We start from the raw sequence: 19,446 nt of genomic DNA, 5'->3' as shown, positions 1-19,446 counted from the left end.
GGCGTTGAAAAAAAGAATAAATTTAATCACTCCAGTAATGCTTTCCAATTGGCTCGTAGAGGGGTACCAAAAACTTGTATACACTGACCCAATGTTCAACGAATAAAACGCCATGTATAAATTTTTTTAAAGAGAGCATATAGCATATATTGCTTTTTAGAATGCACGTCACTTATTTATATGAATTCCGTGGATGTATACCAAATAGAAGCTAGGTATATTAATAAAAAAGAAATAACACAATACTGGAAAAACGTTCAAAGAAAACTAATTGGGTTTTTTCATAGTGATTTTTTTTTCATTCTCCAGTAAGTTGAACATATTTTTTCGCAATAAATCAAAAAAATAACCACTGACTAATATTATAGTTGATCGAGTAGACAGAAACGTTGATTGATTCCGCTTGTAAAACATTTTCACTGGATTGGGTTCAATAAAAAAAAACATTTATTATTTATTCTTGATCTCTGGAGAAATCATCTGTCATTTATTTTTTTACTCTTATGCCTCTAATTAGCATAACAAATGATCTCAAGAGGCGGCTCCATGTCTCCAAGTGGATTTTCCTATTGTCGGCAATTATATTAAATGAAAATTTTATCTCATTAACAAATTAAATTAGCAATATTATAGCGTAACAAAATTGCTGTCAAGCTATAATAAAGAAAATGTGTAATCACGAATTATTTTAATTAACTCATTCTCTCTCATGTTCTTATTTCTGCTTTTTTCGGTTTAGCCTCATTTAAAACAATTTATTTTAATTCTAGACAAAATGATGGGACTTGCATTTGTTCCATTTTAAAATTAAATAATTGAAATTCTGCTATTTCCACATTTTACTTGTCTACAATAAATGACGATTGAATTGATAAGATAAGTTGTTCATAATGGCATTGCGCTGAAATTGCACCTCGGCACGGCAGAATCTACCTAAGAATGGCGGACACTGATAGTGTACGGTTTCCACCACATGAGTTCCACCGCTTTTGCTTGGCGTAAATAGAAAACTTCCCTCTGCCCTCACTACGATTTTATAATTGTTGGTGCGAGAGTCGGAGAGAAAGCACGAAAACGTCGTATACACAAATTAGATTAATAATTAATTGTTGCAACACATTCTACCTCTAAATTGACTTGTGATTTCACTTACGGCAGTAGAATCCGTAGAAGAAGCATGTTTTGTGGGTAGAATCCACCGATAGATTGCCACCATCAGCTGCTGACAACTTTCGAACACTTATTTCAGCCTCACCACGATTTAGCCAGTGTGGCCAGTAAGCCAATTTTTCCGTATAGCTCACTGAATACTTCCAGTGATCTGCATTTCCGGTGTCTGATGTGATATAAAAATCCAATCTGTAACATAATATGATAAATAGACACAGGCTGATCAACCAGCGTTAGGTGGGTCAATCATGAGTAGCTTCCAAATGAATCCTTTGGCATTGTGTAAAATTTCTAAATTTTTGTTTTATTTATCAAGAGAGCACGGATAAAATTAAATAGGGGAAGGTTTTGCACCTTCGTAATGTTGCAGTTTCGTAAAAGTTGATTTTCTTCCAAGTTACTAAATTAATTTCATCCATGGACATTGGACATATAATCTAAAAGCTAGTCCTACATCTCACATTTCCTGACAAACTTGGAATCCTAGGCCTTTTTTCCTGGGTCCAAAAGGCAAAAATTAAAAATGGGCCTAAAATCGTAATTCAGATGTGTAATATTTTATGTATTTTTGCACACTGCAAGTGTCTTTTCGAAAAAGCAACTATTCCAAGTTATAGAGGGTTTATTAGGGTTAATATTTACCGTGAAAATCTTTTGCTTGAAGGGGGTCGCTTTTGTGCGTGGAGGAAAATTCATAAAGTTTACCACCATTGCAGCTCAGGAAAATTGAATTTTGCAGTTTCGTAAGAACATCTGTCAAAATTACTGACCACCGAATTTGAGAATTCCTCACTATTTTGGGTCACACTGTGCACGCCGCTCGGGATATTTGATTCATCAGAGATTCCACTGAATAAATTCACAAGAAAATTGGGATATTAAACAATTTTCACTAAAATCTCGAAGGAAAACACGCACTTCCCCATCAAAATGAGACTTCATCAGATGTTTTTATTTCACTTCTGTCAAATTAAACATTAAGCCTGAATCTTCTTATGGTAAGTGTGATTCTTTAATTGCCCATGCGGTGCGTTTTGAGAATTTTTCATCCAATTTGCTTTGTTTTCAAACGGAATTTTTTTACATTTAACTTTAAATTAATCACTGGTAATTTTAAGAATCACTGATGTTCAAAAAATGTTCTGTAAGACAGATTCGAGGCATTAGAGAAAAAACAAGGATTACAGGTGTTATTACTACTTTATGATTTGTGCAGTGATGAAACTAGACTTCTCATGGTAGATGTGATTCTTTAATTGCCACTTCGATGTATTTTGAGTATTTCTCATTAAATTTTCCTTGTTTTAAAGTGGAACTTCTCACATTTCACTTTAAATTGGTGGCTGGTCATTTTTGAAATCAGTTACGTCTGACATATGTTGTGTAAGACCCATTGGAGGTGTTAGAGAAAATCTGAGGATTACATTAGGTGTGATTATGAGAGAATCATACCTAACCAAGCTCTCAATTGACTGTCAGAATGCAGGGAAAAAATGGTTTTCCGAGTGTCAAAAAATATGTGTTAAAGAAATAGCTTAAAATTGATTTTTAATGAATGATGCCTCCTAGAAATGGTGAAAACGAGTAGATGAAAGTTCCATCTAAGTAATGATGCCCAAATTTTTGTGTCCGGTGTACTGTTTCCGGGGAAAATGTGGCTTACAAAGGTGGGAAAGAGTGGTACGAAGCTGAGTTAACCAGGGCACCAGGGCACCAGGGCAAAACTGCTGCTACATTTTCATTTTCCTGTAGAGGAAAATCCAAGGACTTCCAGAAATTTTGTGAGGCAGAATTATGAACCCAATAAGTAAGAGATTATTTTGATATAGTGATATAATTGATTCGGTTTGTGTGGCATTCAGTAAAAAATCTTAAATCTTGGATTCCTTTTTTAATACGAACTTTCAAAACCTTCCCCTATAGCATTTTTTGAGATTATTCAACTTTTTATTTTTTAAGGATTTTTTCGAAAACTCTTCAAAATAAGGTTCAAGTTCAGATATTAGATCGTGCTTTTAGAAAAATTGCTACTCGGTTAGCCATTTCTTCTGTTAAAACTCCCTTGAGTCCTAGTCCTCCGAATATGGTGGCTGAAAGACCAGTTCAAACTCAGCGACAAATACGATTGCCATTACGATTCTTTATATCCAACATATTATGTAGTGTATGATTATGGCATATATGGATTATATATATAATCATATGGCATCCTTGTGATTTTAGCTACCTCCCTTAATTTCACATTGAGGGCACTCAAAACAATATCATTGATTATTCGACGTTTTCTAAAATATTGACTTGGGGCACTCAGATCTCTTTTAGTGCCATTTTTGCTTCCAGTGTGACAAAAACAAAGTCCGAACATCACATCTGATTATTCTAACTAACGGTGAAGAGTCCGGTTAATATCTATTTTCAGTAGAGTTCCTCAAATTTGAACATTTGGGGGGTATAGATGACATTTTACACTCCTCAAATTTGAACAATATTTTCAAAAACGTAACGAAATTGATTTGAAATGCACTTTCCCTAATTGAGAAAAATAACTTTAGAGAAAATATCAATGTAATTTATTGTGAAATAAATTGAATTTGATGCGGAAGTTAATATAATACGATAATATTGAGGAAGCAGCAGAGAAAAATTGTTCTAATTCAGACTTCACGCAGAACTTTCTTCACGTAACCTCAAATTTTACATTTTGAATTCAACCATCATTTAAATTTGAGGAACTCTACTATACTTTGCACTTGGTAGGGGAAAGTACTCTCCCTTCGAACGTCCATGCCTTCGAATAATGTGAATTTTCATTTGGTTTTCCTAAGAGACTTATACATAATTATCACATAATTATAATTAATTGATGATAAGCTAACTAATAATTAATAGAAATGTGTCAGTCTCTTAGGAAAAAATTAAAAAAAATAGGTGTGATTAGAAGGAATCACACCTAATTCATATTATTCGAAGGCATGAACGTTCGAAGGTAGTGTAATTTCCCCTATATGTTATCGTTTTCTTATGTAAATGATAGTTTTTAATTAAAACTCGAATTGCAGAATTTTTCATTTTGAAAAAAAAAAAACTTAGGTTATTTTTAACATGTGTAACATGAGAACTCCAATAAGAGTTCCTCACTTTAGAAATTATATTAATCCAATTTATTGTTAAATAAATGAGATTTGTTTAGCAAGTCAATTTAATACGATAATATTGAGGAAATAACAGATAAAAGTAGTTCTAAAACTTTCCTCACATAACATCAAATTTTACATTTTGAATTCAACCGTGCATCATTCACATTTGAGGAGATCATACTTGAGGAACTCGACTGTTTATAATCTAATTGCTGTCAAATTCTACCACATATCATTTGAAAGATGGTTAACGCAATACAATCGAGATTTTTTGATAGTGGCACGATCTATGTGTCATTATACGGATTTATTGAGTGATCTGTTAAAACAAAGAAAAAATTTCAGAATTAATTTCACAATTTTAAATGCACCTAACCATGTTAAGATGCATCTTAAAATTGTTGAAATTTATTTGAGTTAACTTTAATAAATGTTGTAAGTTCTTTCAGTAATTCATTAATTATCATTTAGATAGGGGAACTGAATTTTTCATAATAGGACATGTTCATTTGTTCTATCTTTTGCAAAAGATCAAATTTGGATCAATTTGGTCCTTTTATTTTTATTTGTGTTGTAATTTGGGACATGGCTCATATAAACACCAATGTTCTATGTTTGAAAAGTGCAGTGTTTCCAATGATTTTAGTATTATGTACAACGCACAAAAGCCTTTATTTTGTAAATATGTTTTTGGCATTTCACTGAGAGTGAGTGAGATCTAGATATAGTCATCTTGCTCACACTTATAGAAAAATTTGAAAACATGTTTACAAACAAAAGTTATTGTGCGCTGGGCATTATGTACAACGCACAATAACTTTTGTTTTGTAAACATGTTTTTGACATTTGAGTGAGAGTGAATGAAAGAGAGATCTAATCATCTCGCTTTCTCTCATATGAAATTTTGAAAACGTATTTACACACAAATTTTATCGTGCGTTGAGCGTTATGCCCAACGCACAATAACTTTTGTTTTGTAAACATATTTTTGACATTTCAGTGAGAGTGAATGAAATGAATTTAAAGCGTCTCACACTGTTTTTCGTTTCTGTTACAATTTTTCCCATTAATAACGAAAATATGTTACTTAAGAATTATTGAATGAAATTTGCATAATTAATGTATGAATATCGTTCGAGTTTGCAACAATCAAAATTCGCATTGAAGAATCGCATTTTTATGAGGTAGGTGACCTCATCACGAGATCTTTATTGTATGCCCCTAATCCTAATGTCTAATTTAATTTTTATTCTCAAGAATAACAGAATTACTCAAATATTCTGAGGAATTTAATTTAAAGCATATTTTTATTATGATATAAAAGTCTCATAGTATAAATTCAACACCTAGTCAGTGAATCAGAATATTCCTCTATAGCTTTTTAAACTACAAAGTAATATGACTCTGTTTTAATTAATAAAATCAATTATTATAGTTTTTTAACGTGTTATTTCAATGCCTCTATGAAATGTATTTGCAAACATTATAATTAGCATATGAATTGATTAAATACATAACTCACATCACCTTAAGCTGGAATGTATTATCGCATAATAAGTATGCAAATAAATGCTGAAGGCTAAAAATTAAAACTTTAATAAAAAAGAATGAAATGTAGGAATTAAATGATATTAAATGGTTTTCAATACGGATTTTGTAAAGGATTCGCAGCATAAGGATGTCCAAAAAGAACACCAAGAATCAATCTGGATACTTTGTTGCAAAAATTACTGTGCAAAGAATTCTTATTGGTAATCCATATTATTACACATCTAAAATACAACTAAAATTTGTTTTGCAAATTAGTTTGCTCAGAAGCAAAAGTTTTACAAAATAAATAATAATTCACAAATATTAGCAAAAGTTTTACAAGTTTAGTGTGCAAAACTTAATGAATACTTTCACTTTGAAGAGACGAGCTAAATTTAAAACAACTCAGAATTATCTTTAGAGAAGTCTTGACAAGTTTCTATATTTAAAAAAAATATATAAAAAAATTGTTTGGAATTAATTTTCAGTCTAATCCATACTCTAAGCGTCGTGAAGAATTAAAGAAAGAGAGATCAAGAAAGATCCATTTTCCTGTTCACTATCTGTTAAATAATAACTTCGCAAAAACAATCAAAATTAAAAAAAATAAAATTACTGCTTTCTTATACCTTTCGTAATAGGAAAGTTTAATACAATCAAAATTTCGCACCCAGATCTGAATTGATGATTACAAGAAGAAAAAAGAGTGCAATAGATTCGAGATATATACGTACAATATTTCTGAAAAATAAAGCGATAGAAATTTTTGATTTTATGAAACTTTCTTGACCTGGAAGGAACTTGGCAACATTTTTATTTTTAATATTTCCAAATGCATTAAAAATAAATAATAATATGGTTTCAAAGTATTTTAAAACCAAAGAAAAAGTTTTTAAAGTAATTTTATTGTATTTAAAGATTAAGAAGACTTTTAGCACTTCTAAAGTTCTTTTATATGTATTGAAATATTTAAATTAATATGATTACATTATAAGGAAATTTCATATAGAGATACAAAGTGTTCAAAACTGAATTTTCTAATAAAAGAAACATTCTGAATTTTACATTAAATTGTATCAGATTAGGGAACTGCCTCGAGAAGTTGAAATCGTTTTCTTTATCACAAGCTAGTGTTGAAGCACAGTTTGTTATTTGATTTTTGAACTTTGTGCTAATGTATTTCACAAAAAACATAAAGTTATGATTCAGTTTGTTTTTATGATATTAATTAAATCATTTGGAAAGTTTTATATTAAATTAATGCACGAAACTGCCCCATACTCTCTTTATTAACGGTCAAAACTTAAAATCAGTAATTCCAGAATAATACACGTTATAAATAGTTTTGCACATTCCAATTTAAAACGTCATTTACTTAATATGCTATTATACATTCGGGCATTAGAATGCCGGTCCGTAGTGATCTGTTCATACTTATACAGGGATCAAAATCACATTTCATGTGTATTAGTTGCTTTTGCTCTTCTTTCTCTATTCATGCATAAACAATTACACGGCTTTGCGCGTTCTATAAGCTATACATTTAATCATAGTTATTGGCCAGTTTCCTTTAGCATAAGATCACTTTATATTGTTTTAGATAATAATGTACGCCTAACCGCATAGTAATTGAAGAAAAGTTTCCGTTTTATTGGTTTTATTTGACGCTACTAAATGGGAACTAAAATTAAAGGAAAAATTATGAAATTAAATACTCACATTGTTGGATTAAGTAACTTCATTTTGCTGAAATCAGCCACAAATTCCCAAACTTTCTCAGGTTTTGCATTGACGATGGTAGTTTCAGTGCGATGTTTATTGTAGCCGGATGAAAAGATCGCATAAACTACAAGCAAAGCAATTCCGTAGACTATCAATTTACGTTTGGTATATCGTGTGAAGTGAATCATTCTGCACAGCTTTGGTTATGCACACCGTGGTAAAAGTCTCCTCCTGCAAATTGGATTTAATGTACTGTGTAGCAATTTGTGAATTGATAATTCAATTGGAAGTTATATGGTAATACAAAAAGAAAGATCAACACTTTTATTGAAGCTCTCGTGGCAAAATATACTCCCAACAAAAATCACAGACTTACAACTATATAACTCAAGTATTGCTGAATGAATTACCAGATTCAAACTGCTCGAGGAAGAGGAATCTGTTCTTTTCAGACGCTTTGATAAACATTTGCTTATCCATTTACAAAATAAGTCCCCAAGTATTGGTTAAAATTGAGGATGTATGTGTAATTTTCTTTAAGACTGTGGCTCATAAATGTGCCAAATGGTACATTTCAATAGTCTGCATGTTCATATCTTTCTTCCAATTCATGTGTAACTTGGAAATAAAATTACCATGTGTTAAAGACAACTTTTCACGGATGAAAAGAAACACAAAATACACTGAAAATCCCTCTGGTATTTGTAGTCTCTGGAGAGAATTTTGTGTAAACATATCTTACTTTTTTTATCTTGTGATACTTTTCCCCTTATGCTCCTTCATACAACTGACCAGAGTCATTCGGGAACATTCATTGACACTTCAAACATTTCAATTATATTCGTTATTACAAAAACTCACAGAAAAACTATGTAGCATAAGGGCTAACATAGCGTACTAACCTAGCGGAATGTTCGAACTCGTGACTTAGGTGGTGTAGCATTACTTGTCTATTTTCAGTGATTACCAATCCAATCCATGGGGAAAAGCATCATGATCACGAGTTTGAATATTTCGCAAAGTTTTTCCCACCGCACTCCTTCTTATATTGATACCCGATTCACGACCGGTCTGAACCGTTTTTAGTAATCTAAATATTTTTCGGACAAAAAAGTAATTATCGGTTATTCAAACCTACTCTAACCTGTTGAAAACGGGGGCAGCCAAAATCCCGAATGTTCAAAATCCTGAAAGGGATGAAATTATATAGTGGATAATGCGTGGAATAATTTTCCGAGACACAAAAAAATTCCTTTGCCTCCAGCGAGCGCGGGTGCAATCGTGGGAGAAGCTATGATATTTACGAATTCAGGATCTTGGCCCATTAGGGATTTTGGCTTTCGGGATTTTGACCGGGACCCGTTGAAAAATAGGCTTTCCAAAGTTATTTTACTTGGAGAAGGTCCTTCATGAAATGGATATTAAAACAGCTCAATAAGAAGTGAGAATTATTACTAATTTTTTGGTGTTTTCCGACGATTGAATTAAGTATTATCAATTCCGGTAAGCGTCAGGGAATGGGGTAGCTGAGAAAAAATTGATTTTTCCCAAATCTTTCGGCTCAGACTCCAAGCCTTCCTCAGTGGTCAAATCTGTTCTCTTCTTGTTTTGTCATAGGTCTCCTTAGTTCACAGGGCATAAGATCTGGGACACTACACTTGTCTCTTTCAGCTATTTTACAATTTTCTTATTGATATTTATTCTGTATGTCTTTCTTTGTAGTCTCACAAAAAAACCCCAAGAAAGACATACAGAACAAATATCAATAAGAAAATTGTGAAAATAGCTGAAAGAGACAAGTGCAGTGCCTCAGATCCTATGCCCTGTGAACTAAGAAGATCTATCACAAAACAAGAAGAGATCAGATTTGACCACTGAGGAAGGCTTGGAGTCTGAGCCGAAAGCTTTGGGAAAAATCATTTTTTTCTTAGCTGTCCCATCGCCCGATGCTTAACGGAATTGATAATACTTATTACTAAGCCCAAACCTTTATTTTGGGTTGAAACAAAACTCATTATTTTTAATGAGTGTTGTGACAAGTCTTAATAAGGCTGGATTGAAAGATTATCAGATAATGTGAGTTTATTGTCTCTACAAACTGGAGGAATTTGTACCCATATTGAAGCAAGTTTCATAATTCCACGATTGAAAGGGTTTTCGTGCCTACTGGTGAAAAACTTGACTAGCTCAATTTTACCGATCTCTTTTGGGGATAGTTTTGTACCTTCAAAAAAAATTTGGTAATTCTTGAAAACGTAATAATCACTTGATACAAGGTGTGGACTCTACGGCGGATTCGGTAGAATCTCCCGTCCAAGCTCTCGAAGCTTTTGATTTGTTATTAAAGAAGTGAATGGCTTGACATTGTCTTGATGGAACACAACACCCTTCCTATTGGCCAATTCTGGGCACTTCGTCCTTCGCTTTCTTTAATCTGGTGAGTTGTTGATAATAGATCTCGAAATTGAACGTTTGACCTTTGAGAAGCAGCTCATAGTGGATAATTCCCTTCCAATCCCACCAAAACATACAGAAAAACTTTTTTGGCCGTTAATCCGGACTTAACTAACGTTTGGGCTGGCTTTTCACACGTGGACCACGATTTTTTCTGACTGTTGTTCTCGTATGGAGTCCAATTTTCATTGCCAGTCTCCATCCGTTTCAAAAATGAGTAAATTTTGTTGCGTTTCAGTAAAGAATCGCTCACATCAATTCGGTCCAAAAGGTTTTTTTTTTGCGACAATTCGTATGTCACCCATAGACATACCTTCTTCCTGAATCTAGCCTTGTGCAAATAGTTCCAAACTATTTTCTGGCTAATCATCAATTCTTAGGCAGTAGTATCAGTGATCATGTGCTTCATGTGCTAGTACAACTCAATGACTTTAATTATTTTATCGACATTTTCGAAAATTGGCCTACCAGAGCATTTCGTATCTTTGTTATCTATTTTCCCAGAACGGAATCGTTTTGCTATTGCGTCAGATACTCTATTGAGTTTAAAAACATTACAAGAAAGGTCTTTTCACTTTTTCGTAATAATACTGAAGAACATATCGGATTTTCTCTTCATTTTGGAAATCTACAACTGGCTTTATCAAGCGCTAAACTGTCAAATAACTTTTTTTGAAGTTTGTTGTCACCTTGAAAACATCGAAAACACCGTTTAGATAACGGTGCCTATGTGATTTATATATCGTGAGACCTTTCTCACGATCGAAAGACATCTAGTGAAAAGCACTCAGGACTTTCTACTTCACCTAATATAAACCGGTAGTATATTCTATTCAATATCCGAAATTGAATTGCATTACCTCCCCCTTTATTTTGGAAAAGTTTTGATGTCATTATATGAATCGGTTCAAAATGGTTGTAAAGCGGTAAATACAAAAAGAATAATGACGCAGGGGAACAACAAACTTTGCAAAATTCTAGTATTACGTTATAATTATTGATCGCATAGTCATATTATATTTTAAATTTTGGATGAAATACTATAAATTTTAAATACAAAAGAACATTATTTTCCACATGTGTTTAATTTCATACAACTTTGCATAAATTTACTGACCACAAATCATATGACAGCAATGTGGAAAATTAAGGGCAGTGCGCCTCAAGCCAATTTTTTCATGCAATTGAATTTCCGAGCTGGGGATGGTAAAGAAAAGGGTTTGATTGGGGACAATACGGGTCAACTTGCAAATCATATGTTCAAGACATGCAATTTGGCCTTTCTTATAAGTGAAAAGCCTCTGGAGTATAGCCATATAGAAAAAAAAATCAATATCTTTCGCCTCATATACTTTAAAAGTTAATTTAGCTCACAATATCTTAATTGAGTTGTAGCACACAAAATACCTTATAGGAAAAAATGCTCATCTTCATTTCTTTTCACACCCATATCCCTGTTCAACGGACACAATTTTTCCGGATACCTAACTCGTAAATAGCTCCACTAACTACATCATTTTAATATTAGAATATGTGTTAAGGACTATCATGTTAGACATTTCGTACTTTGACATTGATAATGAAAAAAAAATCAGTGTTAACTTCACGATAAGTTAAAATACAAGATTACCAAAATCCATATTTCTAAACCGATTTGAAGAAATCGGTTGAAAGCATGTAAACGTAAATCGTCTGAAAAGACTACGAATTATTCATAGACTAATCATCAAAATTCAGATAATTGATTTGATCACACTAATACGGGAATCTCGTCGATCGGTCAGTAATAGTGTCCTATGATGAAGAAATATCTGATTCAATAAGTTGTGAAATCGAGACATCTGCGGTGCAATAAAAATCCGGGTGTCTGAATGGACAGAGATTTATATGTCATGAATAGTAATTAACAAATGCACTGTCGTTGTTCTTCAAACTAGTGAATGGAGAAAAGCCCTGAAAAGCTCTCATCACTGCCTACACTAATGCCATCATAACTATCCCTCTTCATCTCCTATTCCGGATTCCTGTCGGCAGGCTCTATTTCACAATCATCGAAATTTACTGCTCTGTTCAAGAAAGGTTGTTGATCACGCAATAAAAGTCGATTTTGTTAAATAAAACATTGAAATTGCTAATTTTGTTGAGTTAAACTTTTAAAGACAAGTGAGTTATCGTCGCCCATTCGTTCTTAAGTCTAGCCGCCAATTCGCAGATAGACTTAAATACTGTCACCGTCAAAGACCTTGTTGTATTTCTTAAATTTTCCAAAACATCTTTATAAAAACAAGTTTCCTTTTATTTATTTACAAAATCATTTACGTACTTGAGTTTTAAAAAAGCTTCACAGGATGCAAGGTCAAATATTTCATCCAATTTTGTTGATTTCGTTTTCAAAATCGAAACTAAAGAATTCTAGAGAGCGTATTTCTTGAAATGTATGAGACAAAGATCAAAGAGGGTCCAATGTACCATCCATTGGAGAAGACCCACAATAAGATGGCAAAGTCCATTAGGACTATGAAGTAGCGGTCCTCTAAATAGGATCATAAATGTATAAAAACCAAAGATTGAATAAATCATCAGTTCAGTTCACCCTCATCCAACCATCTATTTATTTCCACTCGGATGCCACATTTCTTAACGGGTTTACTTTTACTTAAAATTCGAATCTTAGGTGAGCTTTTTCGAAAATGCGATTCAGTTGCCGTGACATTGTCATTTCAGCTCACGTGGCATTGTCAGAAGTCACATATTTGAGATTTCTGGCAATTCAAATAACAATGAATTTTGTTAAATAAATCAACGAAGATGTACTGTATATTCATAAAATCATCAAGTAAAGGGATTTCATTAAAAATTCAATGAAGTGCTTTTTCGAACTCATATGATATGACAAAAAAAGCTCGAATGGCATTGTCAGATTTCGAACTCACGCGTGACAATGGCACGAAAATTACAGAATTCCCCTACAGGTCCCCCGCACTAAACACCTCCAATCCTGGTAACTATCCGTCAGCTCGCTCCAGGACCGTTCCAGTTGTTAGCTTCTCACCCAACCCTTTCTAGAAGAACAAGATCCCTTGTTCGTTAAATTCCGGTTCATTACTTCCCATTGAAGTTGGTTACCCAATCTTCCATCACTCACCTAAATGTACTGGGGCCTACCAGACATCTAGACCGCTAGGCCATCTAGACCGGAGGTGAACATAGGAAATGAGAGGAAGAGTCTATGTGTCGCATTACTCCCCTATTTAGACCACGGTTTAATCAAGATTAAATTTTATGAAAGGCTTTAATTTTTAATCTGACTTCTTATTAGTCCCAATTAGTAGTGATGACTTGATGAAATACCAATAATTTATGTTTCTCAACCTACACTGTTTTTTTTAATTATTTATATGTTTGTTTCTTACGCTCCTAGTGGCGAAATAGGAACACATACCGCCTTCCGGTCTTCAATGACTTCTCATAATTATTTAATTTAAATACAAGTTATTTTCCTTTAATGAAAAGGAACTGGAGTTCGTCGAAAAGTGGAGTCACTCCTAGAAAAACGGCAAATCTTCCCAAAGCTTTCGGCTCGGTCTCCAAGCCTTCATCAGTGGCTGGAGCATAAAGAGAGCCTTCTCTATTTCCTTTTTCAATTAACAAATTTTTTCTTTCATCAATTTTTTCTTTGTTATACAGAAGAAAGAAAAAAGTGTTAAATGAAAAAGGAAATAAAGAAGGCTCTCTTTATGCTCCAGCCACTGATAAAGGCTTGGAGACCGAGCCGAAAGCTTTCTAAGAGTGACTCCACTTTCCGACGAACTCCGGCTCCTTTCTACTAAATTTCCTTAACGTCGATTTTCTCACAATTATTTTCTTTTATTTGTCACTCTCTTATTCTCCTCCAAAATTATCTCTTATAAAGTGCTTAAACTTTTACTGCTCGAACTCAAAGAGAGAGAAGTTGTATAATCGTCTTTTTTTCAACTTTTCACTGTTCTGGAGCTTAAACGGTAAGAGATATCGACTTCCAGTCTTAGATGACCCACAATAAAAAAAATAATATCTCTTGACGTTTTTTTTCCTCCCCACGCTCCCCCCACTATCCCCGCCAAAACATGATTTTTCGGTTTTTCTCAAAATTGGCCCAAGCTTTTTCAATAATTTTCGGATATATTTTAGAGGTAGTCCAGGCGCATATATCGCCCAAATATACCTATGACCGGAAAATTCGCCATTTTGAATTATTGAAGGTCAAAAGTCAACCACTTTGGAAGGCTTATTTTTCAACCAATTTGGTTTACTTTAGATTTTTTGGAAAGGTATTGAAATTCCGAACCCGGCTGCATCGGTCTTTATCGATAATGAGTCGATTAAGTACCGATTTTTTTGATTTTCAAATGCTTTTGTGATTTATGAATCAATTTGATCTCTAGTAGATCAGTAATACCAAAAAATCATGCAAAAAAACTAATTCACGGTGAGCTCAATCTCGTGAATTCGAGCATTCCGCAAAGCTGGGACGATTTGCCATCTCTTTTTCTGATTTTCAGAAATATTAGGTGAAGTAAAAAGTTCTGAGTCCTTTTAAGGTTTATTTTGAAGATGAAAATAACATAGTTCGGAGTATCTGAATTAAATGATATATGAGTCATTTTATTCGGTAACTTTCGTTCACTTTGATAATAATTTCACACTTCTACGATTGAAGAAGTCATTGTCCCTGCTGATGAAAAACTTGACTAGCTCATTTTTACACTGGTGACACTTTTGTACCATCAAAACAATTTTCCAAATGAAAAAAATAATTTGAGAAGTCGTTAAGCTGTTTGAAACTTGAAAGTGCTACAAAAGTGTCCCGAAATACCACACGTTACCCTATGCAGATATTTTAGTGAAGGATATTATATCCGGCTTGAAGCACCCGGACGAATACCTTCTTTGATAATCTTTGGATACCTTCTTGCTTTCCAAAATTCTCTTATCAGTTTGAAATACCTTGTTTATTAGTGACTTATCTTTTCTAATTTTCCCTATACAGTAGACTCTCGCAAATTCGGCTCCTTTTAAGATCGGGCTACTTTTTAATTCGGGCAGCGGTTACATTTGAAAAAGGTTTGTTGTCATTTTTCAAGTATTGATTATATGATTATCAATTGAATCAAATATGCTCAAATTTGGCATGGTTTGTCTTAGTTTTGGTGTGATTTTACATTATTGAGGGATTTTCATGCAATTTACGTTATATCAGTGTGTAAACTCAATATCTATATGCACATGTATAAAAAATCGTTGCATTTCAAAAACTTTGTCGGCCGCATTTCTGTCTAATTCGGCTGACATTTCGGTCCCATATGCCCGAATTTGAGAGAGTCTACTGTATAGTATATTTCACAATAATTCTAATTGTCTTTATCCTATTGAAATCCGAAACATTTTTCTGAAATAAGTATAAAGCTTCAAAAATTGTGCTTCCCTTTTATTATAAGTTATGCCTTTTTCTTTGATTTATTAAAGATATTGACAAGTGTAATTCTATTATGTTGGCCAATTATGAAAAGACAATCACTTCAATCGCTAACAAGCCTGTCTTTCTGCGTGCACCAGGCTTCGGTGAACTACTAGAATTTTTCAAGTGTGAGGAGAGAATGATGAATCCTCCGTGAGCATTTCTATCACAAATAAACATATGGGTAGGCATAAATTCATATTGTGACAGAGTGGATGGCCATTTATTCGGGAGTCAGTTGAATGCAAGCGAATCAAACCCCAGTTTGCTTCTTTGTGGAGATTTATGGGTCCCTGGAGGACGAGAGAGTTGCCGCCGCCGTCGAGGATGACGGGAATTGGTGTTGTAACCAGTGTTTGGTACAAAACCACCACTAAACTCGAGTATATGGGGGAGGCATTTCAACTTTGATTTCCTACCCTATCGCTCAAGTATGTGGTATCTCCCTTGCGTAAACCCTCACACCATACTTTGTTTCAATAGAAAACAGAAGTTATAATCACATGTCACACAATGGTGTAAGGATCGCCCTGAATCTGCCTCTCTTTCTCTCTCTCTCTCTCTTGTATGCTAAAATTAATTATTCAAATTCGGGTAAATTAAGATTGTGCAGAGACACCCCAAAAAAGGGTGGACTATTTCCATCTCCCACGTGAATCGACAGACAACACACAATACATTTGCTCATATATATCACAATTAATTTACTTGATTTCATGGTCCATATTCCTTCATGTTGGAGCACAAAATCTCCCGAAAACGAGGCTTGTTAACATAGGAGAAAGTTTCCCAAAATTTACCATCCAAAATATTCCTTGTTTTGTGGCCCAGGGGCAAGTTAAAAATGAGATGGAAGAGTAATTCAGATATTAACAATAATATAATCAATTTTCATCTGTCATCCATTCACTCTTTTGCAAAAATATGCCAATGAGAAAGTGTAAAAGAGGAAAATGAACACTTAATTATTTGTGATTAGAATGAAGGAATTTCTTCTCACCCAGTGCAATTAACAACACTGCACACCTCATACTTTTTGCTCCTTCTCTTCGACTTTATTTAGTATTTAATGACTATTTAATTTCTTTATAGCGCGAAATTTACCAACACCTGCCTTATACCATTAATTTTTTTTTCATCATCATTTGCACACGTTTCCTTATGAAATGGATCTCCTGGTTCTTTTTGCGGGTGGATGAGACGAAATGCACAAAAAAAAATTAGTCTGTTTCTATCGCTTCAAGAAAAGACTAACAAAACACGTGAAGAAAGCATTAACAGCATATAATTTAAATGGGAATAATAATTCTTAAAGTGGCATTATCTGGTATACAATACACGAATTAGGAATTATTTTAAATACCTCCAACACCTAAAAGTTATTCTAAGTCAGGAGTACACCGACGGCTCCAGGCACAATTTTCATTATACATGATATTTGTACAAGAAACCATGAGACTTTCTTTTGCTTTAACACTATTTCCGGGAAGCGCGTTATAAAGTAGCACCAAAGGAGATAAATCTCTTGTTAATTTTCCTGAAAAAAAAACTAATTTTATAATTTAACCAATTAGCAAAGAACAACAGAGAAATTTAGAGAATTTTGCAAAGTAATTTCTTGTTAAATTAATGAAGTTAAATGTTTTTTTTAATTATTTTGAATTGGAAACTTTTATAAGGTTCATTATCTTGTTTAACTTTTTGCACTATAGAAACTGAATTGTTATTGATTAATAATTACATGTTTAGTACATCAGTGTCATACAAAATCTTTTTTAATGTAGGGGAAGTTGCAGGAGTATCACGAAGGGGCAGTTTCAATTTTCATGTTTTTCCTAACTCTCTTAAAGGTGCAAGCTTAAACCTTAATATTAGTAAAGCAGCAACTAAGCCCTATGTTTACGAAAATCTTTAACTACATACTCTGCATTTAAATTCTGAAAATGAATTTACAAATCCAAATTAATATTAAACTTCCCAGAATTTCTTATTATTCATTTCAGTGTTTGAACGGTCTGAACTATTGCACCTATCAGAGTAGTAGAATGATTTTCTAGTGCATTCATGTTAATAATTGGGTATCTAAACTCAAATTAGATTCTGACAAGTAATTGGCGCTTCTAATTCTCAAAGTTACGTAAAGGACAGTTTCAGGCATGATTAATTAATTTTAATACAAAATGTTTTATAATTTTCAGTCGAATTGCAAATGTAATAGCCGTGATAACATTTTAGCTCAAATTCTACACAATCTCAGATTTTTGTATCAAAAACCGATTTTGTCATTCCACTGTTTCTACATAGTACAGATCAGGGGGGTGACATTACCTCTCAAAAGTGCCACCAGTTTTAATGTAATTTTTTTCCTGTTTTCGTACACATTTCACGAGATATCTTCAAAACTACGTAGGTTGCCCATTTGGGGTTTTCGGTTGCCAATTCTATATTAAATTGGCTTTTATTTTGTATTTGTATTATTTGCTAATTCATTCTACAAGGACAGAAAACACCTAATAAACTCAAAAGTTTTTTCGGCACGCTAGAAACATATGGGAAACATAGGAAAAGTCATGCCTCTGGTACAGATAATGCTTCTGACGAGAAAACGGAAAAAGATATTGACAAGCGACTTCCAGCAAAGGTTATATCGGATGTACGACTAAGCTTTCTCTGTGAAAATTCGTCAAAAATATTTTAAACAGACTCTAATGAATTCTGCCTTGAAAATTGATGAAATTCCTTAAAAGATTTCCAAAATACATAGAGAAGAAGAGAAGAGCTTTAGAAAAATTTTTGCAAAAAAATTATAAAAAAACATTTATTTTAATAGAATTATCATGACTATGAGTTTATTTACAATGTTCTTAAAATTGATAAAACTCCTTTAAATGATTTTTAGATATCTTTAGAGAAAATAATTTCAAATTTGTAAAAAAAAAAAATTAAAACAATTTTGTAAAATTTTTAACACAAAAAACAATATTGAGCTGATTGTTCCGATTGTTCTAAGATATCAGGAATGATTCTTAGATAAAATTGTTTGAAAATCATTAAAATTTATGAGTAACCTGAAATTTTTTTGGAAGCCTTTCCTATTTTAATTATATAAAAACATGTTAAGAGTGATGTTGGCCATGAAGTGTTGGTAAAAATAATTTATAAGTTTTCAAAAATGACGAATTTTTTGTAAGAATTCTGAATGGAAATACATGTGTTTTATATTGCTAAACTCTAAATGCATTTTTTTTTCTCGAAAATACATTTTCAAACGGGGGTAGTAGCAGTAATCGAATACTTTATTATCCGATTGAGTTGAAATTTTTCAATGTTACTGCTTATATTTAGATATAATGGATTCTCCCAAGAATTATAAACAATTTCATTTGTTAGGTCAATTTTTAAGTCAAAAATTGTATTTTTTAAACTCCATGCTAAAATTGCAAAAATCTATATTTGTAAATAATCGTGCATAATTTATAGTGAATGCATCTCAGCAGGTAGCTTAATAATTTCAATTCAATCGAATAAAAATGACTCGAGTTCTACTGATATACGCAAAGCATCTCAAAAAATGAGTCCTCAGTCCGTAATATGGGCTTCAGACCTAAGGCTTAGCCATCTTCCTTAACTCCTCTAAGTCCTTATCAGGCATGATTTTTTAGAGATTTGTTGTTTAGGATCAAATATTAAGGGCAAAACATACATTAGATTTTGAAAAATCAATAAAATTGCTTGTTATTTAGATTTTTGAGACCTTCGAGAACTGGGCTAAACCTCCAGTCTGAAGCCGGCATAAACTACTGCTTCGCCATTTTGTACTCAAAATTTAAATTTAAAAAAAAAATTATATTCCTCCACAACATATGTCATATCATCTCGAAAAGTGCAAAAAAAACGTCGATTTTGGAAGTTCAGATAGATATAACCCCCTGAGCT

The 19,446-nt window shown here is 33.0% G+C and overlaps 2 protein-coding genes across 2 annotated transcripts in view; one reads left to right on the top strand and one right to left on the bottom strand.

The window, feature by feature from the left end:
* LOC129803378 (homeobox protein unc-4-like) overlaps nucleotides 1–19,446 on the top strand; it is a 56,516-nt gene that overhangs the window by 27,810 nt on the left and 9,260 nt on the right. The window lies entirely within an intron of this gene.
* LOC129803379 (protein ABHD11-like) overlaps nucleotides 425–19,446 on the bottom strand; it is an 80,562-nt gene continuing 61,540 nt past the window's right edge. The window contains exons 3-4 of the mRNA XM_055849866.1: nucleotides 1,154–1,359; nucleotides 425–1,026 (exon numbers count right to left, since the gene is read on the bottom strand). Of these exons, the coding sequence (XP_055705841.1) occupies nucleotides 848–1,026; nucleotides 1,154–1,359 (385 nt within the window). The 3' untranslated portion in view covers nucleotides 425–847. The remainder of the gene's footprint in view (nucleotides 1,027–1,153; nucleotides 1,360–19,446) is intronic.

Source organism: Phlebotomus papatasi, chromosome 2 (genome assembly GCF_024763615.1).
Source record: "Phlebotomus papatasi isolate M1 chromosome 2, Ppap_2.1, whole genome shotgun sequence".
NCBI lineage: Eukaryota > Metazoa > Arthropoda > Insecta > Diptera > Psychodidae > Phlebotomus > Phlebotomus papatasi.
The sequence above is the reverse complement of the archived record's forward strand: the minus strand, read 5'-3'. Positions and strand labels throughout refer to the sequence as shown.